Here is a 17153-nt window from a genome sequence, read left to right on the forward strand (position 1 = left end):
GGGCAATAAGCCCGAGGAACCGGATATCTGCAACGAGCGGGCGGAAGTGGTGGTAGGCTAAGCTGACTGGCACCGGGAAGGCTGATAGGGACCTCAAACTCAGTAAGCCGGGCCACCGCCTTGTAGCTTTAGGTTACAAGTTTTTGTTTACCTGTTTTAATGGACCTCCCCTAGTACTGATCCCTAGTGGCTAAGTGATAAAGAATCTGCTTGCAATGCAGGAGACCTTGGTTGGATCCCTGGGTTGGCAAGAGCCCCTGGGGAAGGGAATGGCAACCCCACTCCAGTATTCTTGCCTGGGAAATCTTATGGAGGAGCCTGGTGGGCTACAGTGCATGGGGTCGCAGAGTTGGACACGACTGAGCTATTAACACTTTCACTTTCCCCCATTACAATCCGTGAGAGATGGAACTTGGTCGTGTTCACACTTGCAGCCCAGTGCTTACTTTGAACAAGGCTGGACCCAGTTGGCATGCAGAAGTATTTGTTCAGTGGGTGAAGGAATTCTAGTCTCTTTCCAGAGCCCCAGAGAAATCTGCCCTGGGGACCTCTGAAATTAGAAGCCAAAAGGACTCCCACCTTCCCCACACCAAGCGTATACCTCAATCAACATGACCTCCCTGATTCCAGAATGATCCCTTGAACTCAGCTGCTTATTGTCTACAGTTGTGTTGGTTTTTCTGAGAGGGAAACTGGCTAAAAGAGGTTAAGTAACTTGTTCACAGTTGCATAGCTAAGAACTTTGGATTTGACTCAGTTGATTTGAACCCAGGAAGCTGTGTCCTAAGTTCTAATTTCTTCTCCTTCTGCCACTTACTCTTTCTGGTTTTCACGTTGTTGTTATAAACTTTATAAAAACACCCTAAAGTGGCATTTGAAGCCCTCTGCTTCCCTAGTTTATTGCTGCAGGCAGAGGAAGTGATTGGTCTTTCAACAAATTTCTTGGGGCCAGAGGCCTTTTGGAATGTCCATTTTGCTATCTTCTGTGGACCCTCAATTTTTATTTGCTTTACTTCAGACTGTTTCACAGAGAGCTGAGTGAGGCTAGGTACAGTAGTGAGGCTGGCTGATTTGAAGGGACACTAGCTACAGCTCAGTTTTGGATGTAGGCAACAGATGCAAATGTGCAGAGAAAGGGAAAGGACAAACAACTCCCAGGAGGTGCTAGGTTTCTATGCAGATGACTGTAGGACTTCAGAAGGTGCAGAGATCAGAAAGATGAAAAAATTTTTTTCTTCCTCTAGAGTGGCGCTCAGACAGGAAAGAGTTCACATCAGGAAATTTGGGCAGTGGCAGGACTAATGCAGTCCCTGGCTATGACTAGAATCTTTAATACCTGAAAAGATCTGGTGTCGTTAGTATACTCCACAGCCTGGGTGAATGGGGAAGGGTTCCAGGCATGACATAGGGTAAGTGTAGGACCCTCATTCTGGCTGCATTGAGTGCAGAAGCCACAGAGGTTCAATTCTTAACCTGGAACCTGAGCGCCACAGTTGTTGGTACACATTTGTCTGTCTGTTGTTGATGTGGGTGTTAGGATCCCAGGTTCTTCAAGGGGTTCCACAGCTCAGAAGTCAGCCCTTCTCCTTTTAAAGATGGGAAGACTGATGAGCTCAACAGTATTAAGGATATGCATTCATAATCTTGTTTCAATCAATACATTTCCCAGCAAGATGTCTTAAGGACGAATTGGTAATAATAGCATACTCCTATAGAATACTTCGGAGAAGGCAATGGCACCCCACTCCAGTACTCTTGTCTGGAAAATCCCATGGACCGAGGAGCCTGGTAGGCTGCAGTCCATGGGGTCGCTAAGAGTCAGATACGACTTAGCGACTTCCCTTCCACTTTTCACTTTCTTGCATTGGAGAAGGAAATGGCAACCCACTCCAGTGTTCTTGCCTGGAGAATCCCAGGGACGGGGGAGCCTGGTGGGCTGCCGTCTATGGGGTCGCACAGAGTCGGACACGACTGAAGCGACTTAGCAGCAACAGCAATCGCATTCATCTCTTCAAGAAACACTCATCTTTGGGTCCTTGACTGAAGTGACTTAGCATAGCATAGCATAGAATACTTATGTTGCCCAGTTTACAGATTCAGGACAGCTTCCTTTTTGTCAGTGGCTATTTTTTGTATGTATGTTACAGGGGCCTTCTATACCTGTGAGTTCTGGGCCTAAAACTGAGGCTGAGGCTGCAGCCTCCTAAGGAGGCTGCACACACACTTCCTAACTGTAAAGGCCTTATCAGATGCTGCTGGTAGAAGGAGCAGAGCACTGGCTGGTTGGAAGAAAATCCACAAGCTTTTCTCATGAAGCCCCGGGTAAGCATCAAACAGAGTACTAAAGGAGTCCATCTCCTTCACCTACTTTTCTGCTCCAGAAAGAACATAAAGCAAGGGCTCTTTCTTCTCTGGGCTCTGCCACCTCCCCCAGGCCTCCCCTGCCCTAGAGATCACAGACATGCACACCAGATTCCCCCTTAAATAGCTGTTTATTGGCAGTAGGCTGGAAACAGTGGAGTTAGCGTACACAGACAACACCAGGCACCAATGTCACAAGGAGGCAAGAGTGACGGGAAAGAGCAGCCTGGAGCCCCAGATGAAGCCCCTCTCTTCAAGAGTGAGTGTGGGAGGGGACAGGGCCTGGAGTGTTGAGGGGGCAGCCTTAGAACACGTTGGCTTAGTAGGCGTGGTTAGAGATGAAGAGGGACTCGCTGGCTGCAGCCCCTGCCTTACCACTTGGGGTGTACTTTCCTTGGCAGGCAAGGCTGTTGGCCTAAGAAGGGAGAGGAGCCAGAGTGAGAAGTTCCCTTCTTAGAATCCGGTCCACCCCAGCACCCTGCCCGCCTCCTGCTCCATCCTTACCAAGGCTCGCTTGACGTATTCTTCCTGGGCAGCCTTCAGGTTCTCCTTCTTTCCACCCCAGGCCTTCAGGGCAGAGGCCTGCAGGGCTCGGCCATAAGAGAAAGTCAGGGCCCACGGCTTCAGCAGGGGGCACTTGTTGATGGCGTTGAGGTTGATGGATGCCTCCTCCTCACTCTGGCCTCCGGATAGGAAGGTGATCCCTGTAGAATGAGGGGGTGACATGGGGGGAGGGGTTGTAGTCAAGCAACCCAGGGGACTGGAAGAAGGCCCTAGAAGCTGACCTGGAAATCCAGACCGTATGGGCACAAGGATCACGGGTAAGTCCATCTACCTCCCAGAGGTCAAGATAAGGAATGGGTCTCACCAGGGACAGCGGGGGGCACTGTGCGGCGCAGCGCCGTGACAGTTGCCATGGCAATCTCTTCGTGAGAATATTTCTGGGTGCAGGCGTGGCCTGGGGTTACCATATTGGGCTTCAGCAAGGTGCCTTCCAGGTAGATGTGGTGGTCACTCAGAGCCTTGTAGACAGCAGCCAGCACCTACAGCAGGGTGGGACCGAAGTGGGGTGAGGTGGAGTTGGGGGGACGAGGGTCACCCCAGGGGCCCCGGCCCAGCTCCCTAGCCCACCTCACTGCCCAGGCAGGCAGGCCACCTACCTTCTCGGTTACATACTGACAGCGTTTCAAGTCATGGTCCCCATCAGGGAGGATCTCGGGCTCCACAATGGGCACAATCCCATTCTGTGGGGTGAGGAACAGGGTAGCAGTGAGGCCTCCTAACCCACAGCCCCACCTCCAGCCCTCCACAGCTATTCACCAAGATCTTATCTCCAGGACTCCTGGCTACACAGCCCTCCCCAATTCAAAACAGATTGGAGGAGATTAGCTGTCTCCTCAGATCCACCCACATAATCCCTATCCTGCCCTTCTGCCTGCAGAGCCCTTCATGGACCCAAGCCTGGAGCTTGGTGAGGATTCGGAGCCTTGGGATAAGCTGGCAGATGGGTGGCAGGCCAGCTGACACACTGGAATGGAATCAGGTGGGACATGGCCTGCTGGGGACCTACAGGCCCACCTGCTGGCAGATGCTGGCATAACGGGCCAGGACATTGGCGTTTTCCATGATGGCGAGGGAAGAAGGGGTGTGTTCCCCGATCTTCAGCACGCAACGCCACTTGGCAAAGTCAGCTCCGTCCTTCTTATACTGGGCACAGCGCTCCGAAAGCCCATCCAGCCCTGAAGAGGGGACAGAGGGGTGAGAGCTGGCCAGCGGAGGGGGCAGGTGGCTCCCACATGGCCTGGGCACCCAGAGGGGTACCGACCAGGGTGGGCTGGTTGGTAGGGCCAAGAACTAAGCGGTTCTCACCTTGGGTGGTTGTCTCGCCATTTGTTCCTGCCAGGGGTACCACACCTTTGTCTACCTGTTGGGGTGGAGGGCAACAAGATAGGATGGGAAGTGGTCTCTGGTGCCCTTTTTTCAATCTTTGATCAGGGAACTAGATCTCACACACTGCAACTAAAGAACCCGTGTTCTGCAACGAGGATCGAAGATTCCGCGTGTTGCAACAAAGACCAAGCACAGTAGATAAATAGTATTTAAAAAACAACAACAAAAACTCTTGCTCTACAGCCTTTTTCTCCTCTGTAGCCCCACCCTGTCCCAGCTTTACTTCATCTCTCAAGTATCCTTCTGGTTTGCCAGTGTTTCACTTAGCCATGGTATCTGGTCCCAAGAGGCACACACAGAGAGCTTGAATTCTACCATTTACTAAGTGTGAGCAAAACACTTCATGGCCTTGAGCTTCTGGTTTTTCAATGATATAAACATAACCTATGGCTTTTAAAATCACAAGGATTAAAATGCCAAGCAAGTCCCATAAGTTACTGGCTTCTTACACACAATTTGGAGGTGATCGGGGCAGACTCCACCGAAGTCTCCCCACCCAGTTCATCCCCACCCCGACCCCTGCCTGTTATCCTGGATTTCCTTGCCCCTCATCCATCTCACTGGGCTTCCCAGGTGGTGCTAGTGGTAAAGAACCTGCCTGCCAATGCAGGAGACATAAGAGACACAGCAGGTTCGATCCCTGGGTGGGAAAGATCACCTGGAGGAGGACATGATAACCCACTCCAATATTCTCGCCTGGAGAATCCCATGGACAAAGGAAGCTGTGGGCTACGGTCCATAGGACTGCAAAGAGTCGGACATGACTGAGGCGACTTAGCACACGCGCATTCGTCTCACATCTCCCACCCCAAGGCCTAGCCCCCTCACCTTGATGCCCACGACGCCGCCCTTGGCTTTGATAACTTGGGGGAAGGGACGCCCATCATCGGCCTTCTGGTAGAGCGTCTCATGGAAGAGGATGACGCCCCCGATGCAGGGATTCACACGGTCGTCGGCGGTCAGCAGCAGTTGGCGGTAGAAGCGCCGGTTCTCCTCAGTGTTCTCAGTGCCAATGGACTGCAGTCGCTTGGCAATGCTCCCTGGAGGAAAGCATCACATGGGAATTAAAGGGGTCAGCCGCTCAACCCCACCCCCTGGGCCCTCCTCCCCCTGTGCCCTGCCCGCACCGGTGGACTCATCTGCAGCCAGGATGCCCTTGCCCGGAGCCACAATCCGGTGAGCGATGTCACAGAGCTCCTTCTTCTGCTCCGGGGTGAGTGCTGGGTATTGGTGGGGCATGGTGCCTGTCAGTTCCTGGGCGAGGAGACACATGGGGGAGAGCTAGTTAGTGGAGTCTTCCCCTGGTCTCCCAACCAGCAGGGCCCCTTGCCTGGAGGTCAGGGGAAAGGCTTCCTACCTCCCCTGCCCCACTCCCGGCAGGTCTCAGGGCACTTCCTGCCCCAGGCTCTCCCTTACACCCAACTTCCCTATAGTAGGCCTGCCTCTTGTACCTTTCCTAACTCTGTTTGTTTCTGGGTGTTACCCAGCTGAGGGTGGGGCTGTATATTGGCATCTGGCCTAAAGGAATACGCCAGAGCCATGGACAGGCAGGTCATGTGGAAGCCGGACCCTTCTGGCTTGCGCTGTGCCATGGGGGTCACCTTGCCTGGAAGCAAAACCAAACCGGAGTATTTTGGAATTAGAAGTTGTGCCGAAGGCAGCAGGCCCAACCTTCTCATCTGAAAGAAGCCAGAGAAGGGAAAAAAGCTGTGTATCAAGCCACACAGCAACCCAAGGGCTGATCTGAGATTAGAACTCAGATCTCTGGCTGTGATACGAGTGTTCCTTCCAATCCACCTGAGATCCCAGGGCTGGCCCAGGTTCCATTACCTCAAGGACACCCCAAGGTCAGGCTGCTCCCCCTAAGGCGGGGGGGGGGGCGGTGGGGAGGGTGTTAGGAAAAAGGTGGCGGTGTGGGGTGGTCCTCGGAAGCCCAGAAAAGGGCGGCGGAGGAAACCTAGCCCGGGGGGGCGCGTAGGAAAGGAGTGAGGGTTGGCCTCACTGCTCATGCAAGGTAAAAGAACGTGGAGGAGAGGCAAGCGCCCCACCCCTTCCCCTGAAAATACTCCTGTCTGCTCCGCGGCTGCAGCTGTTCCAGGCTCAGAATCAAGGTCACCCGATAAGGAAAGATAGGGAAAGTGTTAATGGGGCTTCATGCGCTGCCAAGAGGTTTCCCCTCCTGGCCAGGGGCACCGGTCTCCCAGGATAGGGACCAACCACCCGCTTTGGGGAACCCTGAGGCAGTAAATGAGCTGGCTCCCACCTCTCGATGCCTCCTAGGATCCCTGCAGAGGCAAAGGGGCCGTCATTTTTGCACCCGGAGTCCTAACAAGAAAAGGGGAGCGGGGAACGGCCCTTCATCTCGCCTGGCTTCCTTCCTCCCCGCTGTGACTCAGCGCGCGGAGCGGTTGCTGCGTTGCGCAGCAAACCCAGGGAGCTCAGGCTGGAAGAGTCGGGGAGGCCGGGCTAGGAGCAAACGTGTGGGTGGTGGCGGAGGAGGAAGATGCTGGGGCCGGGTTGGGGGGCTCCGTGCGGACCCCCGACCCGCGTCTGCCCCCGGGATCCTTCGCCACGACCCCCTCCCTGACCTTCGCACGTGGCGGGGAGCGCTCACCTGGCACAGGAGAGGGGCAGGCTGGCGGGGCGCAGCGGTGGAGGGCTGGCGGAGTGGACTGAGGGAGGGAACGCGGCACTCGTCACCAGGACTCCGGTTCGGCGGCGCGTTCCAAGAGGAACGCAGCCTATTCTACTCCTGAGGCGGGGCGTGGGGGCGGGCAGGCAGGAGGTGGTGCCAGGCCTTATAAAGGCACCGCTCCGCCCCGCGCCGGGTTTTTCCCTTTGCAGGGGGCCGGAGGCGCCCCGGCGTCCAATGGCAGGCGAGGAAATGTGCGAAAGGCCGCCCCCGAAGGGCGAAGCCGGGAGGCGGCGCTTGGGCGGGGACTGTCCGGCGAGAGCCCGAGCCCTTCCCCCTCGTTGCCCCTCGGACGTGACTCGGGCCACATCCCGCGGGTCGCCAGGGCCCTCCCCCACTCCTCTCCTCCCCCGACCCCCCTCCCCTCCGCCTGGCGTGCTTCGGGGCGCCGTGACTCAGCCGATTTTGGGGCCCCAGAGGAGATGGGAATGGGGTGGGGTCGGAGGAAAAGCGGGTGGCAGAGCCCGAAAACAGCGAGGCTCAGCTTCCCTCCCGCAGGCCCATCGGGCGGCCTGGGGCAGCCCCAGCTTCCGGAGGCACTGAGGCAGCGAGTGTCACATTGTAACCGAATCTAGGGGCCCGGGGACTGCCCGCCCGGGCGCAGGAGAGGGCGGCGCGGGCAGGCTCCCGGAGCGCGAGCCGGCAGCGGTTCCGGGTATCCCGCCCGGCGGGTATCCCCGCCGCGTCCGCGCTCCATCCCGGCAGGTCCGGCTCCCGGGACCGGGAGAGCCAACGTGGCCCGCGAGTGCGCACGCGCCCGCCGCGGGAAGCCGGACCCGGCGGGAACCCGCTCGGGCCGCCACTCGGCCCGAGCAAGTCTGGGGATATGGGGCCAGAGTGCTTGCAAAACTCCTCCCTGGCGCCGACTTCCCTCTCCAAAATCAAATCCGCCCCCTGGCTGTCTGGCTCCCAGATCCTTTCCGAGCCTCCCCATCCTACCGGCCGGGTCTCCCCCTCCTAAATCTTGGAGCCTTCAGCCCAACCCCAACCCCGCTCCGTCCGACTGGCGCCCACCTGTGAGGAGGAAGCCAAAGGCGCTGGCGAGCCTGGTCAGCAGTGAGTGAGCCAGGCCCCGCCCGGACTGGGTTATAAGGCAGCTCCCGCCCTCCCCCCAACCGACCTTCTCCGGTGACCCCTGCCCTTTGCTCACCACAGATCCCCTGGCAGGGACCTATATTTAGGGAAACCTGAAGCCCCTGACATTCACGCCAGCGTGGGGCCTAAAGTGAAGGATGGGGAAGAAGCTTGTGGGCCTGCCTATTTTGGGGGTAGCGGGGAGGGCCCCCTGCCCACTCACCGGTACTTCAGAGATTTCTTCCTTGGACATCCAGACTGAGGCCCTCAACAGGCTGTCAAGAGAAATAAATCTCTGGACAGCGATCTGTGAGGAAGGAAGGACGGGTAAGGGGATGCAGACCTGTGGCCTTCCCCTGACTCTGGGCCTCACAGGGCTGTCCTGATTCTTCAGAGGCAGAGCACTCAGGCAGGGACTACAGTCACACCTCAAAATAACCAAGAGTCCATGGACAGGGTGTGCCTGGGGTAACCCTACAGATAGTCAAGGGTCAAGTTTGTCCCATGCTCTGGATGGTGAGCAGTGTCCCCCAACCTCACCTTCAAATATGATCAGTTACTTGGGGAGGGGGAGTCAAGGGCAGGGGGACCTGCTGGAGCACCAGCCCCTCTCTCTTCTGGCCCTGCCAAGGGGCTGCCGTCCTGCTGGCCAAGGGCTCTGTGAGTCCCGCTCTTCAGGGAGCCAGGCTCTCCACTGCTGGTTCCCAGGTCGGTGAGCTGGGCAGGCCATTTGTGGTTCCAATGGCCTGGAGAAAGGTGTCCTGAGTCCCCTCAGGGAACAGGGCCTGTGGGCCCTGGGGGCTGGCCGCTCCCCAAAGAGCAGGGACCCTGGATCGTCATCGGAGCTTGATCTCAAAGCAGAGGCAGTTGAGGCTCTGGCAGTCAGGAAGTTGGCACGCACAGGCACAGTCGCAGAGCGGGCAGCAGCGAGGGCAGCGAGGGGCCCAGTCCTGTGGGAGAGGAGGTGGGGTGAGGGAGGTGGGCGAGGGAAGGGCACCAAAGCCTGGAGCTGTTTCCTTTTCAAGGGAGAAGGGAACAGAGAGGCCTGGAAAGTCCCACTTGCCCAGTGGATCAGAGGGTACCATCCACCACTCCTGGGAAGAAATCAGCTCCTTGTGATGTTGAGAAATCAGCCGGGAGGCAATGTTCCTAACAACTGGAAGGAGCTGGAAGAAGTCATTTGGGGGGGATGTCATTTCTTTTAGGCTTCCCGGTTGGCACTAGTGGTAAAGAATCCGCCTCCCAGTGCAGGAGACTCCAGAGACTCAAGTTCGATCCCTGGGTTGAGAAGAGCCCCTGGAGGGGGGCATGGCAACCCACTCCAGTATTCTTGCCTGGAGAATCCCATGGACAGAGGAGCCTGGCAGGCTACAGTCCATGGGGAAGCAGAGAGTCAGACCTGACTAAAGCAACTTAGCATGCATGCACATCCCTTCTTTCTTCCCATCTTATAGATGAGGAGACTGAGGGCCAGAGATCAGTTAGCCCTGGCCCCACACTTACGCCCCAGTGTTCAGCTCAGAGATGGTTCTACTATACCCTTACGACCCCATACAATTGCAAGTCATTAAGACAGGGAAAGCACACACACTCTATGATGAAAACCACCTGCTGGTTTTGTGGATTTCTTTCTTGGCCTGAGACCAAGCTGGCTGTCATTCACCTTCCATTTCTGAGCACCTACTCTGTGCCAGGCACAGACTAAAAAAGTCTTTTTAGTTTTCCTTAAAAATGGTAATTTTCCTATTTTTTTAAAACTATTTAAAAGGAGTCACATTTCTTTATCAGAACCTTGAGTAGAGGGCCTCCTTACAAAAGAGGAAATGAAGGTTCAGAGAGGGAGTGATCATGCAAAGGAATACAACTAAGGAAGGGGGCTGGGATGAGGCCGGGCCTGCCTGCTTCCAGCCCTGCGATCCTGCTTTGATCCCACTGCTTCCCAGGGCCGTGAATACTAACTTCTTTCAAGATTGCTAAGGCAGGGACAGTTCACCTCCTATCTCCACTGAGCTACCAGGGGACTCAGGCTCAGCAGGTGCCTGAGATACAAATGAACGTTGAATGGGTGATTCAATCAAAGCATATAAATTTTCTCTCTAGGCAGAGAAGAAGAGGGGAGGCAGAAAGTCTGCCTCTCATGGGATAGGAACAGCATGTCCTTAGAGACAGGAAGGGAGAACCGGTCTGCTCCAATCCACTCTGCTCCTGCCGTGGGACACAGATGATCTGCCACTGCTCCAGGCATGGACTGGAGTCCGGCCAAATGGCTGGAGTGGGTCACACCCAGGATGGGTGACAGAAGATTGGCTCCTTGAGGCCTGAGGCAGAGCTAGTGACAGTCACAGTTGCACAGCTCAATCAGACTCCAGGCCAAGCCAGGAATAGGGGAATGACCTTTAGAAGAGCTGAGGTTTTGGGGTGCGGTGTCGGATGACTGGTGAGATCAGATATCACTAGGGGCTCCGGTGAGGGGAGGGTGCATTGGTCCCTGCCAAAAGAATTCTCTAGGAGGAAGCAAAAGTATATCATGGCGGAGGGGAGAGAGCGAGGCGGCTTCCTTGTGTGTGATGGGGGTGTGGTTTGGGGGTGTCTCTGGGGAGTCCTGCTCTAGGCTGAAGTCAGCTCTATGGGTTTTTGGAGGACTGCACCATCATTCTGTGTGCAGAACTGGGGGCTGAGAGAGGCCACACTGCCCTCACCTCAGAAAAGAGGGTATTAAAAGCATTTCTTGGCTCTGCCCCCCTGGCAGGGTTTGGCTCTAGTCATTAAGAACTAGCTAATGGATATTTTGACTCTCGCCGGCAGCCCTGTGGCTTCTGTAAGGAACCTGCTTTTTAAGCCCTTTTTAAACAAGGGCTCTGCATGACCGTTAACCCTCGTATTTATCTCGTTTTTCACTCTGATTTCTTTCACTCTGAGGTTGTAAAGGCCAGCCATCATTACTGTTTGGAGCTCGGGGTTTGAATCTAATTCAGCCCCACGCTTGGCCGATTGGTGATTTGAGCCTCATTTTTCTCATCTCTTGGAGAAGGGAATGGCAACCCACTCCAGTATTCTTGTCTAGAGAATTCCATGGACAGAAGAACCTGGCAGGCTACAGTCCATAGGGTCACAAAGAGTCGGACACTCTGAGCAATTCACACACACACACACACACACACATACACACACACACACTTTTCTCATCTCTAAAATGGATTTAGGAAGTAGAACACCTCCTTCACAGGGTCACTTGGGGAATCAGTGGAAGGCATGAAGCATGGTGCCTGGAACACAGTGAGTTCTCACCAAGGGGAGCTCTTCGGGTCACAGCTCTCACCCTTGAGCAGTATGATGAGTACATATGTTGCACTCTAACCCTGCACTCTAACCCTGGTGTATGTGTCTGCCATCTAAGAACTTGCTAAAGATTCGCAAATTCCAATCTCATTCCAAATCTACTGGGCATGGGGCCCAGATGCCTGGCTTTCTGTTTAAGCCTCACCCCTGCTTCTGATCACACCCGGCACTTAAGAACCAGAGCTGTCCCGGATTGCATCATTTCTCACACTCGAATGTTAACTGCCTACGTATTTCTCCCTGTCCTTTGCAGGAATGTAAGCCCCATGACGTTTGGGGCACATCTACCTTGTTTCCACCACACCCCCAGGGCCCAGCACAGTTCCTCAACAGTAACTTCGAAGTCTTTGGTAGTGTGAAGTGTCAGTCTCTCAGTTATGTCCGACTCTTTGTGACCCGGTAGACTGTAGCCTGCCAGGCTCCTCTGCCTATGGAATTCTCCAGGCAAGAATACTGAAGTGGGTAGCCATTCCCTTTCTCCAGGGGATCTTCCCAACCCAGAGATTGAACCTGGGTCTCCTTCATTGCAGGTGGATTCTTTATTGTCTGAGCCACTAGGGAAGCCTCAACTCTTTGGTAAGTGGATAAATAAATGAATGAATGAATTAGGCCCTCATGACACACCTGTGAAAGATGTAGCACAGGTGAGTTTCTCCCAGAGAGAGAAAGAGAAACCTGGGTTTGTGTCTCGGCCCAGGCTTGAGGCCTGTGTGTGCCCCAATATCTACAGCTGTGGAAGAGGCAAGGGCTTTGGAATATTTGCAGTTGCTTTTGTTCCTATAAGGAAACTGAAGAATACAGAGGCCTTACTGTGCTTTGTGGAAAGACAGCCCAAGGATGGAATGACCCCGCCCCACCATTCATCATTCTAGAACCTGTCCTGGCTCTGGCAGAAGCTGGGTAGGATCAGGCCCTGCAGGTCTCCTGGCTTGGATGCCCTGCAGCCCTGGAGGGGGCAATGGGAGGAGTCAGTCCCTCCTGACAGCACACCTCATTCTCAGGGAGGAGAAGCCCCTGACCACTCCCTTCCTGCAGACAGAAAGTGAAGGGAGTGGGGTCCCCAGGGCAGAGAACAAGAAATCATTTTGAATTTCCTGTAAAATAGGAGGTTGGAGGACCTAGGGTCTTCTCCTTTTTCCCCTTAATCCCTGGAGCCCAAGCCCTGGACCTCATCTCTGTGCTGCTCCTGAGAAATCAGCAGATTATATCTGAAAGAGGAGAACTCCTTGCCCTGCAATTGATTTTGAAACTCAAAACTTCTTGCAGGGATTTGCAACTGCAGTCTGCCCAAGTTCTGCTTGGTCTTTTCCCCTCACTCTTACCTCCCTAGGGAAGGTCCCCATTTCAAGGGCAAGAGCTTTGCTGTCTAAATCTCTGAGCCCAAAATAAGCATGGCCTAGGAAGGTGGTCAATGACACTTAACATCTTTAAAGCCACAAATGCAAAAACAGCCTGTCCGCTGTGACCCAGGCTTCTCCCTGAAGGTTCTGTTTCAACACACGATGGAGCAATTTGCTCTGCAAGACTGTCCTGTGGAACACTGGAGAAGCAACTAAATGTCCTGCGCCAAGTTATGCCCGCTGCAAAAGGAGGATAAAAGCGTGGACGGGTACCCAAGGTGTGATGTCAGGTTAAAAAGGGAAAGTGGCAGTTGGGAGGAAATAGTAGGTGTGGCATACATTTTGTAAAAAATATTTATTTGGTTGCACCAGGTCTTAGCTGTGGCATGTGAGATCTAGTTCTCTGACCAGGGATCGAACCCGGGCCCCCTGCATTGGGAGTGCAGTCTTAGCCACTGGACCACCAAGGAAATCCCTGTGGCATACATTTTTACCAACAGTGAAATGCAACAGTGATAACATTGTATGTGTATTACTATATCAGGGACATACACCAAACATAGTAACCTTGGTTACAGGGCTGGCTTATAAAGTAACTTGTACTTTCTGTGTATTCCTACATGTATACTTTGTAATCAAAAAACATATGTACATAGGGTTTTAAAAATACCCAGCTCTGGAGGTTGTTAATGAAGTTGCACAGTGTCTAGAACATTGTACTCACTCCAAGAACAGATGGAGCTCTGTCTGCTTTAACTACCATTTTCAGAGGTCGAAGTATGCCCTGCATGGTACATAGGTCACCCTTCTCCAGCTACTGCCCTGCTCTTCTTTCTCCAAGAAGCTTTCATTACCAGAAAATATCTGATATGTTGTTGATGTTGTTTTCGCCTGTCTCCACCTGACCCAGTACCTGGAACTAGGCCTGGCCTAGAATAGTTGCTCCGTAATAAATTTTGTTGAACCGAAAAAAAAGTGAAAGCATTGAGAGTACCGGGATCAGGACTCAGGGGCCAGGGGCCAGGAACCAGGACGAGAACTCACAGCTTCGGCGGGCTGGGGGCAGCAGGCATCCAAGTAGCGGGCTGGGCTGGGCAGGGGGAAGTCACAGGCTTCGGCGCAGGTCTGGCAACAGTCTTGGGGCCTGGAGGCGCCTTGCTTCCTGCAGGGGGAGCTGCAGTCTGTGCAGCAGCCCTGGGCCTAGGAGAGGGCAGCGCTCAGGATCCGGGCCAGGTGGCAGGTTGGGAGGGACAGCTGAGTCTCGGTTTTGGAGAGAGGGGCCGGAGAAGATTCAGCTGGGGACAGGAGAAGAGGGTCTCCTGGCCCAGGTGAGGGGCCGATATGGAGAATAAATGGCAAAGGTGTCTCAGGGTAAGGGCCTGCAAATAGGGGGACAAGCTGACCTCTTCCCCTGTCAGGGCCCAAACTCCAGCCTCCACCAGGCCCCTCACCAGCAGGCAGTGCCTGGTCAGCAGCACAAGACCCAACAGCAACAGATAGATGCCCACGGAGAGCACGACGATGGCCGGGATGGGGAGCAGCAGCGAGGGGCCGCTGACGGGAGCCGGGGTTGGATTCCACAGGCTAGAGGAGGCCTGGACAGCACAGGAAGAAAGGGTGACGCGGAGATGTGGAGGGGCTGCGGGGACACAGAAACACCAGGAGGGACACAGGAGGTAGCTGGGAAGCAGGAAGGAACAGCCACCATGTGGTGGGGAGAGAGTAATAGGGTTACACTGTCTGGGTCGGGAAGAGCCCCTGGAGAAGGACATAGCAACCCGCTCCAGTATTCTTGCCTGGGAAATCCTATGGACAGAGGGGCCTGGCAGGCTACAGTTCATGGGGTTGCAAAGAGTCAGACACGATAGCAACTAACATCTTCATCTTCGTCTTGTCCCCAATCCTGCCTTTTCTCTTGTCATCCCCATTTCAGCACCATCAGAGACCTGTTGGTCATTCTAGACTTTTCCAAGACATCGCTCTTCCTTTCAGAATGCCTCTCCAAACAGACCTCTTGTCTCTGTTTCCCTTGGACTACTCTACCACCCCTCAGCCCACAGTACTGGCCTCTGTCTTGCACTCTGAAGTTGTGCCCCTTTCCATATCAGCTGTCCTTGAGTATCCCTCCCTTCCTGACAGTCCAGCAGTGGCTCCCACTGACTCGGTCCAAACTTCTTATCTCCGCGACAAAGGCTCTAGTCTAGCCTTGCCTGCCTCTCCCTCTGTCCCCCATTATACTCCAGCCATACTGAAGTCCTGACAATTCCCTGGCCTCTCTTTCACATCCACGTCTCTGCCCATGCTGTTCCTTCTTCCTGGGATGCTTTTCCTCCTTGATTTCCTAACTCCTCATCTTGCCAGAGTGCGGCGTGCCCTGCCTTGGCAAGGCCACCCCTGCACTCTCTTTCTGTCTCACAGCTCTTGTCCTGAGCTGGAAGGGTCTATGTTGGGTAAAGAGCTCCAATCCTGGCGCCAAGGAAGGCAAAGTCAAGGTAAGTTAGGGGTGCCGAGGGGGCCGCGCCAGAGAGGGGTACGGGGCCTAAGACTCACGTCCATGGGGCAGGACACCGCCGGTCAGTCCAGGAGCTGCAGAGGAGAGAAAGTCTTGGGCCTCAGTGACTGAGAGGGGCCATTGGGCTCGGGTGCCCATTCTCCTCCTCCCATTTCCCGTTTGGGGAAACTGAGGCCCAACGATGGTCTCTGGCCCGAACAGTGAGGATTGGGGGTACGGGGCAGCGCCTTCTTCGAAGGCCCCAGCCCGACCCTCCGTTTTTCCCTAAACTCCGGGCTCCCTCCACCGACCTAACCCCATCACCTGCGCCCTTGGGGCCACAGGCAGTTCACGGATTCCGCGTCTTTCCCGCTCCAATCCGCCGCGGCGGCTGCACCGCCCAGAGGCCTCCCGCCGCTTCTCGCTGTTGCCATGGAGATGAGAGCACCGCTCCTACGGCGGCCGCCCAGACCCAACATTCCTTCTCCGCGCCTCGCTTCCCTCTTCCTGTCTGTGGGCACCAGTTCTTTTTAGTAGCGATCCGCTGGGCTTTCCTGCACTTACTGAGTAGAAGGGGCGAGTTCCCGCCGCTACCCGCCTGGCTCAGATCCACATCGTGTGCTGGGTCCTGCGGCGCCACAAAGGCCAGACTGAACCCCCGGGCTATGCCGCCAACTGGCTGTGTGACTTCGGCCGAGTCACCGCGCCTCGCTGAGTCCATTTTCTTCTCTGTATAACGAGGAAACGCCTGCCTCCCAGGGGTATTGTTAAAATCAGAGCTACTTCTTAATGGCATAGAATTATCCTCAATATTTTTTCAACCCGACCCCCGATCTTTATTGACAGTGCCCAAATTTAAGATTCATCATCTGATCTCTTCACCCTTCATATCACCATCAGGGTGATTTCCTCCCATCCAGGTCAGATCTTGTGCCTTTTGAATTTTTAACCCCCCAAAGGGTTTCCCACTGACTCCAGGGTAAAGCCCAAACGCTTTAGCCCACTGTCCACACCATCCACTCTAGGTACCGCCTATCTTCGGTTTATTTACTTATTTATTTGGTTCCACGAGGTCTTAGTTGGACAGCTGCATGTGAGATCTAGTTCCCTGACCAGGGATGGAACCTGGGTCCCCTGTATTGGGAGTACGGGAGTCTTAGCCACCAGACCACCAGAGAAGTCCCCTGTTGTTACTGTCTAGTCCCTAAGTTGTAGCCAACTCTTTTGCCACCCCATGGACTGTAGCTCACCAGGCTCCTCTCCATGGGATTTTCTAGACAAGAATACTGGAGTGCATCGCCATTTCCTTCTCTAGGGGATCTTCCTGACTCAGGGATCTAACCAGCCTCTCCTGCTTGGCAGGTGGATTCTTTACCACTGAGCCACCTTGGTTTATTCATTCATGATATATCCAACAGGGTCCCAAGCACTGCTCTAGGCTTTGGGACCCTAGCAGAGACTAAGGCAGACAAATTTCCAGCCCTGGTGTTGCTTATTTCCACTGATCAGATCATTTGTAAACAAAATTGTTTTGTGCCCCATCAGCTCATTCATGTTTCCATCATAAGGCCTGCTCAAGGTTCCTGAACCGGTGTATAGGGTTTCACAGCCGCTATTCCCTCTGCATAGAACACCCTTCCCTTGTCTCCCCCACCCCATTCCCCTATCACCAACTACTAACACCCTCATCCTTTGAACCCCTGTTCAGTTTTGCCTCAGGGTGGTCTTCCTGCCTGCCTTAGGCAAAGGTGACTGCTTTGGGTACCATATACAGACACGGCTGTTCTAGTACTTATCACAAGGTATTGAAATTCATTTTACTGCCTGGATCCTCAGTTAAGACTGCAAGTGCCTGGGTCTGATTCACCTTCATATCCCAAGCCTAGCATTTAGTTTGGCTCTGGGG

General features: G+C 54.5%; 2 protein-coding genes and 1 long non-coding RNA gene across 7 annotated transcripts; 1 reads left to right on the forward strand and 2 right to left on the reverse strand.

Annotated features, from left to right (window-relative positions):
- On the forward strand, positions 8-2545 carry LOC108633852. The gene is made up of 2 exons (XR_001917209.1): positions 8-102; positions 2148-2545. It is a non-coding gene; the product is annotated as an uncharacterized LOC108633852 (long non-coding RNA).
- ALDOA (aldolase, fructose-bisphosphate A) lies at positions 2474-8203 on the reverse strand. 4 transcript variants are annotated; one of them, XM_013974696.1, is made up of 10 exons: positions 8018-8060; positions 6575-6636; positions 5439-5565; positions 5140-5351; positions 4231-4285; positions 3940-4100; positions 3522-3605; positions 3230-3404; positions 2866-3065; positions 2474-2776 (listed from the first exon to the last, which is right to left on the reverse strand). In XM_013974696.1, exons 3-10 carry the CDS (start codon positions 5548-5550, stop codon positions 2681-2683), a joined length of 1095 nt encoding a protein of 364 aa, XP_013830150.1. In that variant the 5' UTR covers positions 5551-5565; positions 6575-6636; positions 8018-8060; the 3' UTR covers positions 2474-2680. The 4 variants fall into 4 exon arrangements, with proteins under 4 accessions (XP_013830150.1, XP_005697731.1, XP_017895424.1 ...); XM_005697674.3 differs by lacking the exon at positions 6575-6636 and having other exon boundaries at positions 8018-8203; XM_018039935.1 differs by lacking the exons at positions 6575-6636; positions 8018-8060 and adding an exon at positions 6926-7185.
- LOC108633851 (late cornified envelope-like proline-rich protein 1) lies at positions 8230-15664 on the reverse strand. Of its 2 annotated transcripts, XM_018039938.1 has the most exons (6): positions 15559-15664; positions 15307-15342; positions 14160-14351; positions 13801-13956; positions 8618-9027; positions 8230-8384 (listed from the first exon to the last, which is right to left on the reverse strand). In XM_018039938.1, the coding sequence occupies exons 2-5, from the start codon at positions 15310-15312 to the stop codon at positions 8914-8916; spliced, it is 468 nt and encodes a 155-aa protein (XP_017895427.1). In that variant the 5' UTR covers positions 15313-15342; positions 15559-15664; the 3' UTR covers positions 8230-8384; positions 8618-8913. The 2 variants fall into 2 exon arrangements, with proteins under 2 accessions (XP_017895427.1, XP_017895428.1); XM_018039939.1 differs by having other exon boundaries at positions 14208-14351; positions 15307-15664.

This window comes from Capra hircus, chromosome 25 (genome assembly GCF_001704415.2).
Source record: "Capra hircus breed San Clemente chromosome 25, ASM170441v1, whole genome shotgun sequence".
NCBI classification, from domain to species: domain Eukaryota; kingdom Metazoa; phylum Chordata; class Mammalia; order Artiodactyla; family Bovidae; genus Capra; species Capra hircus.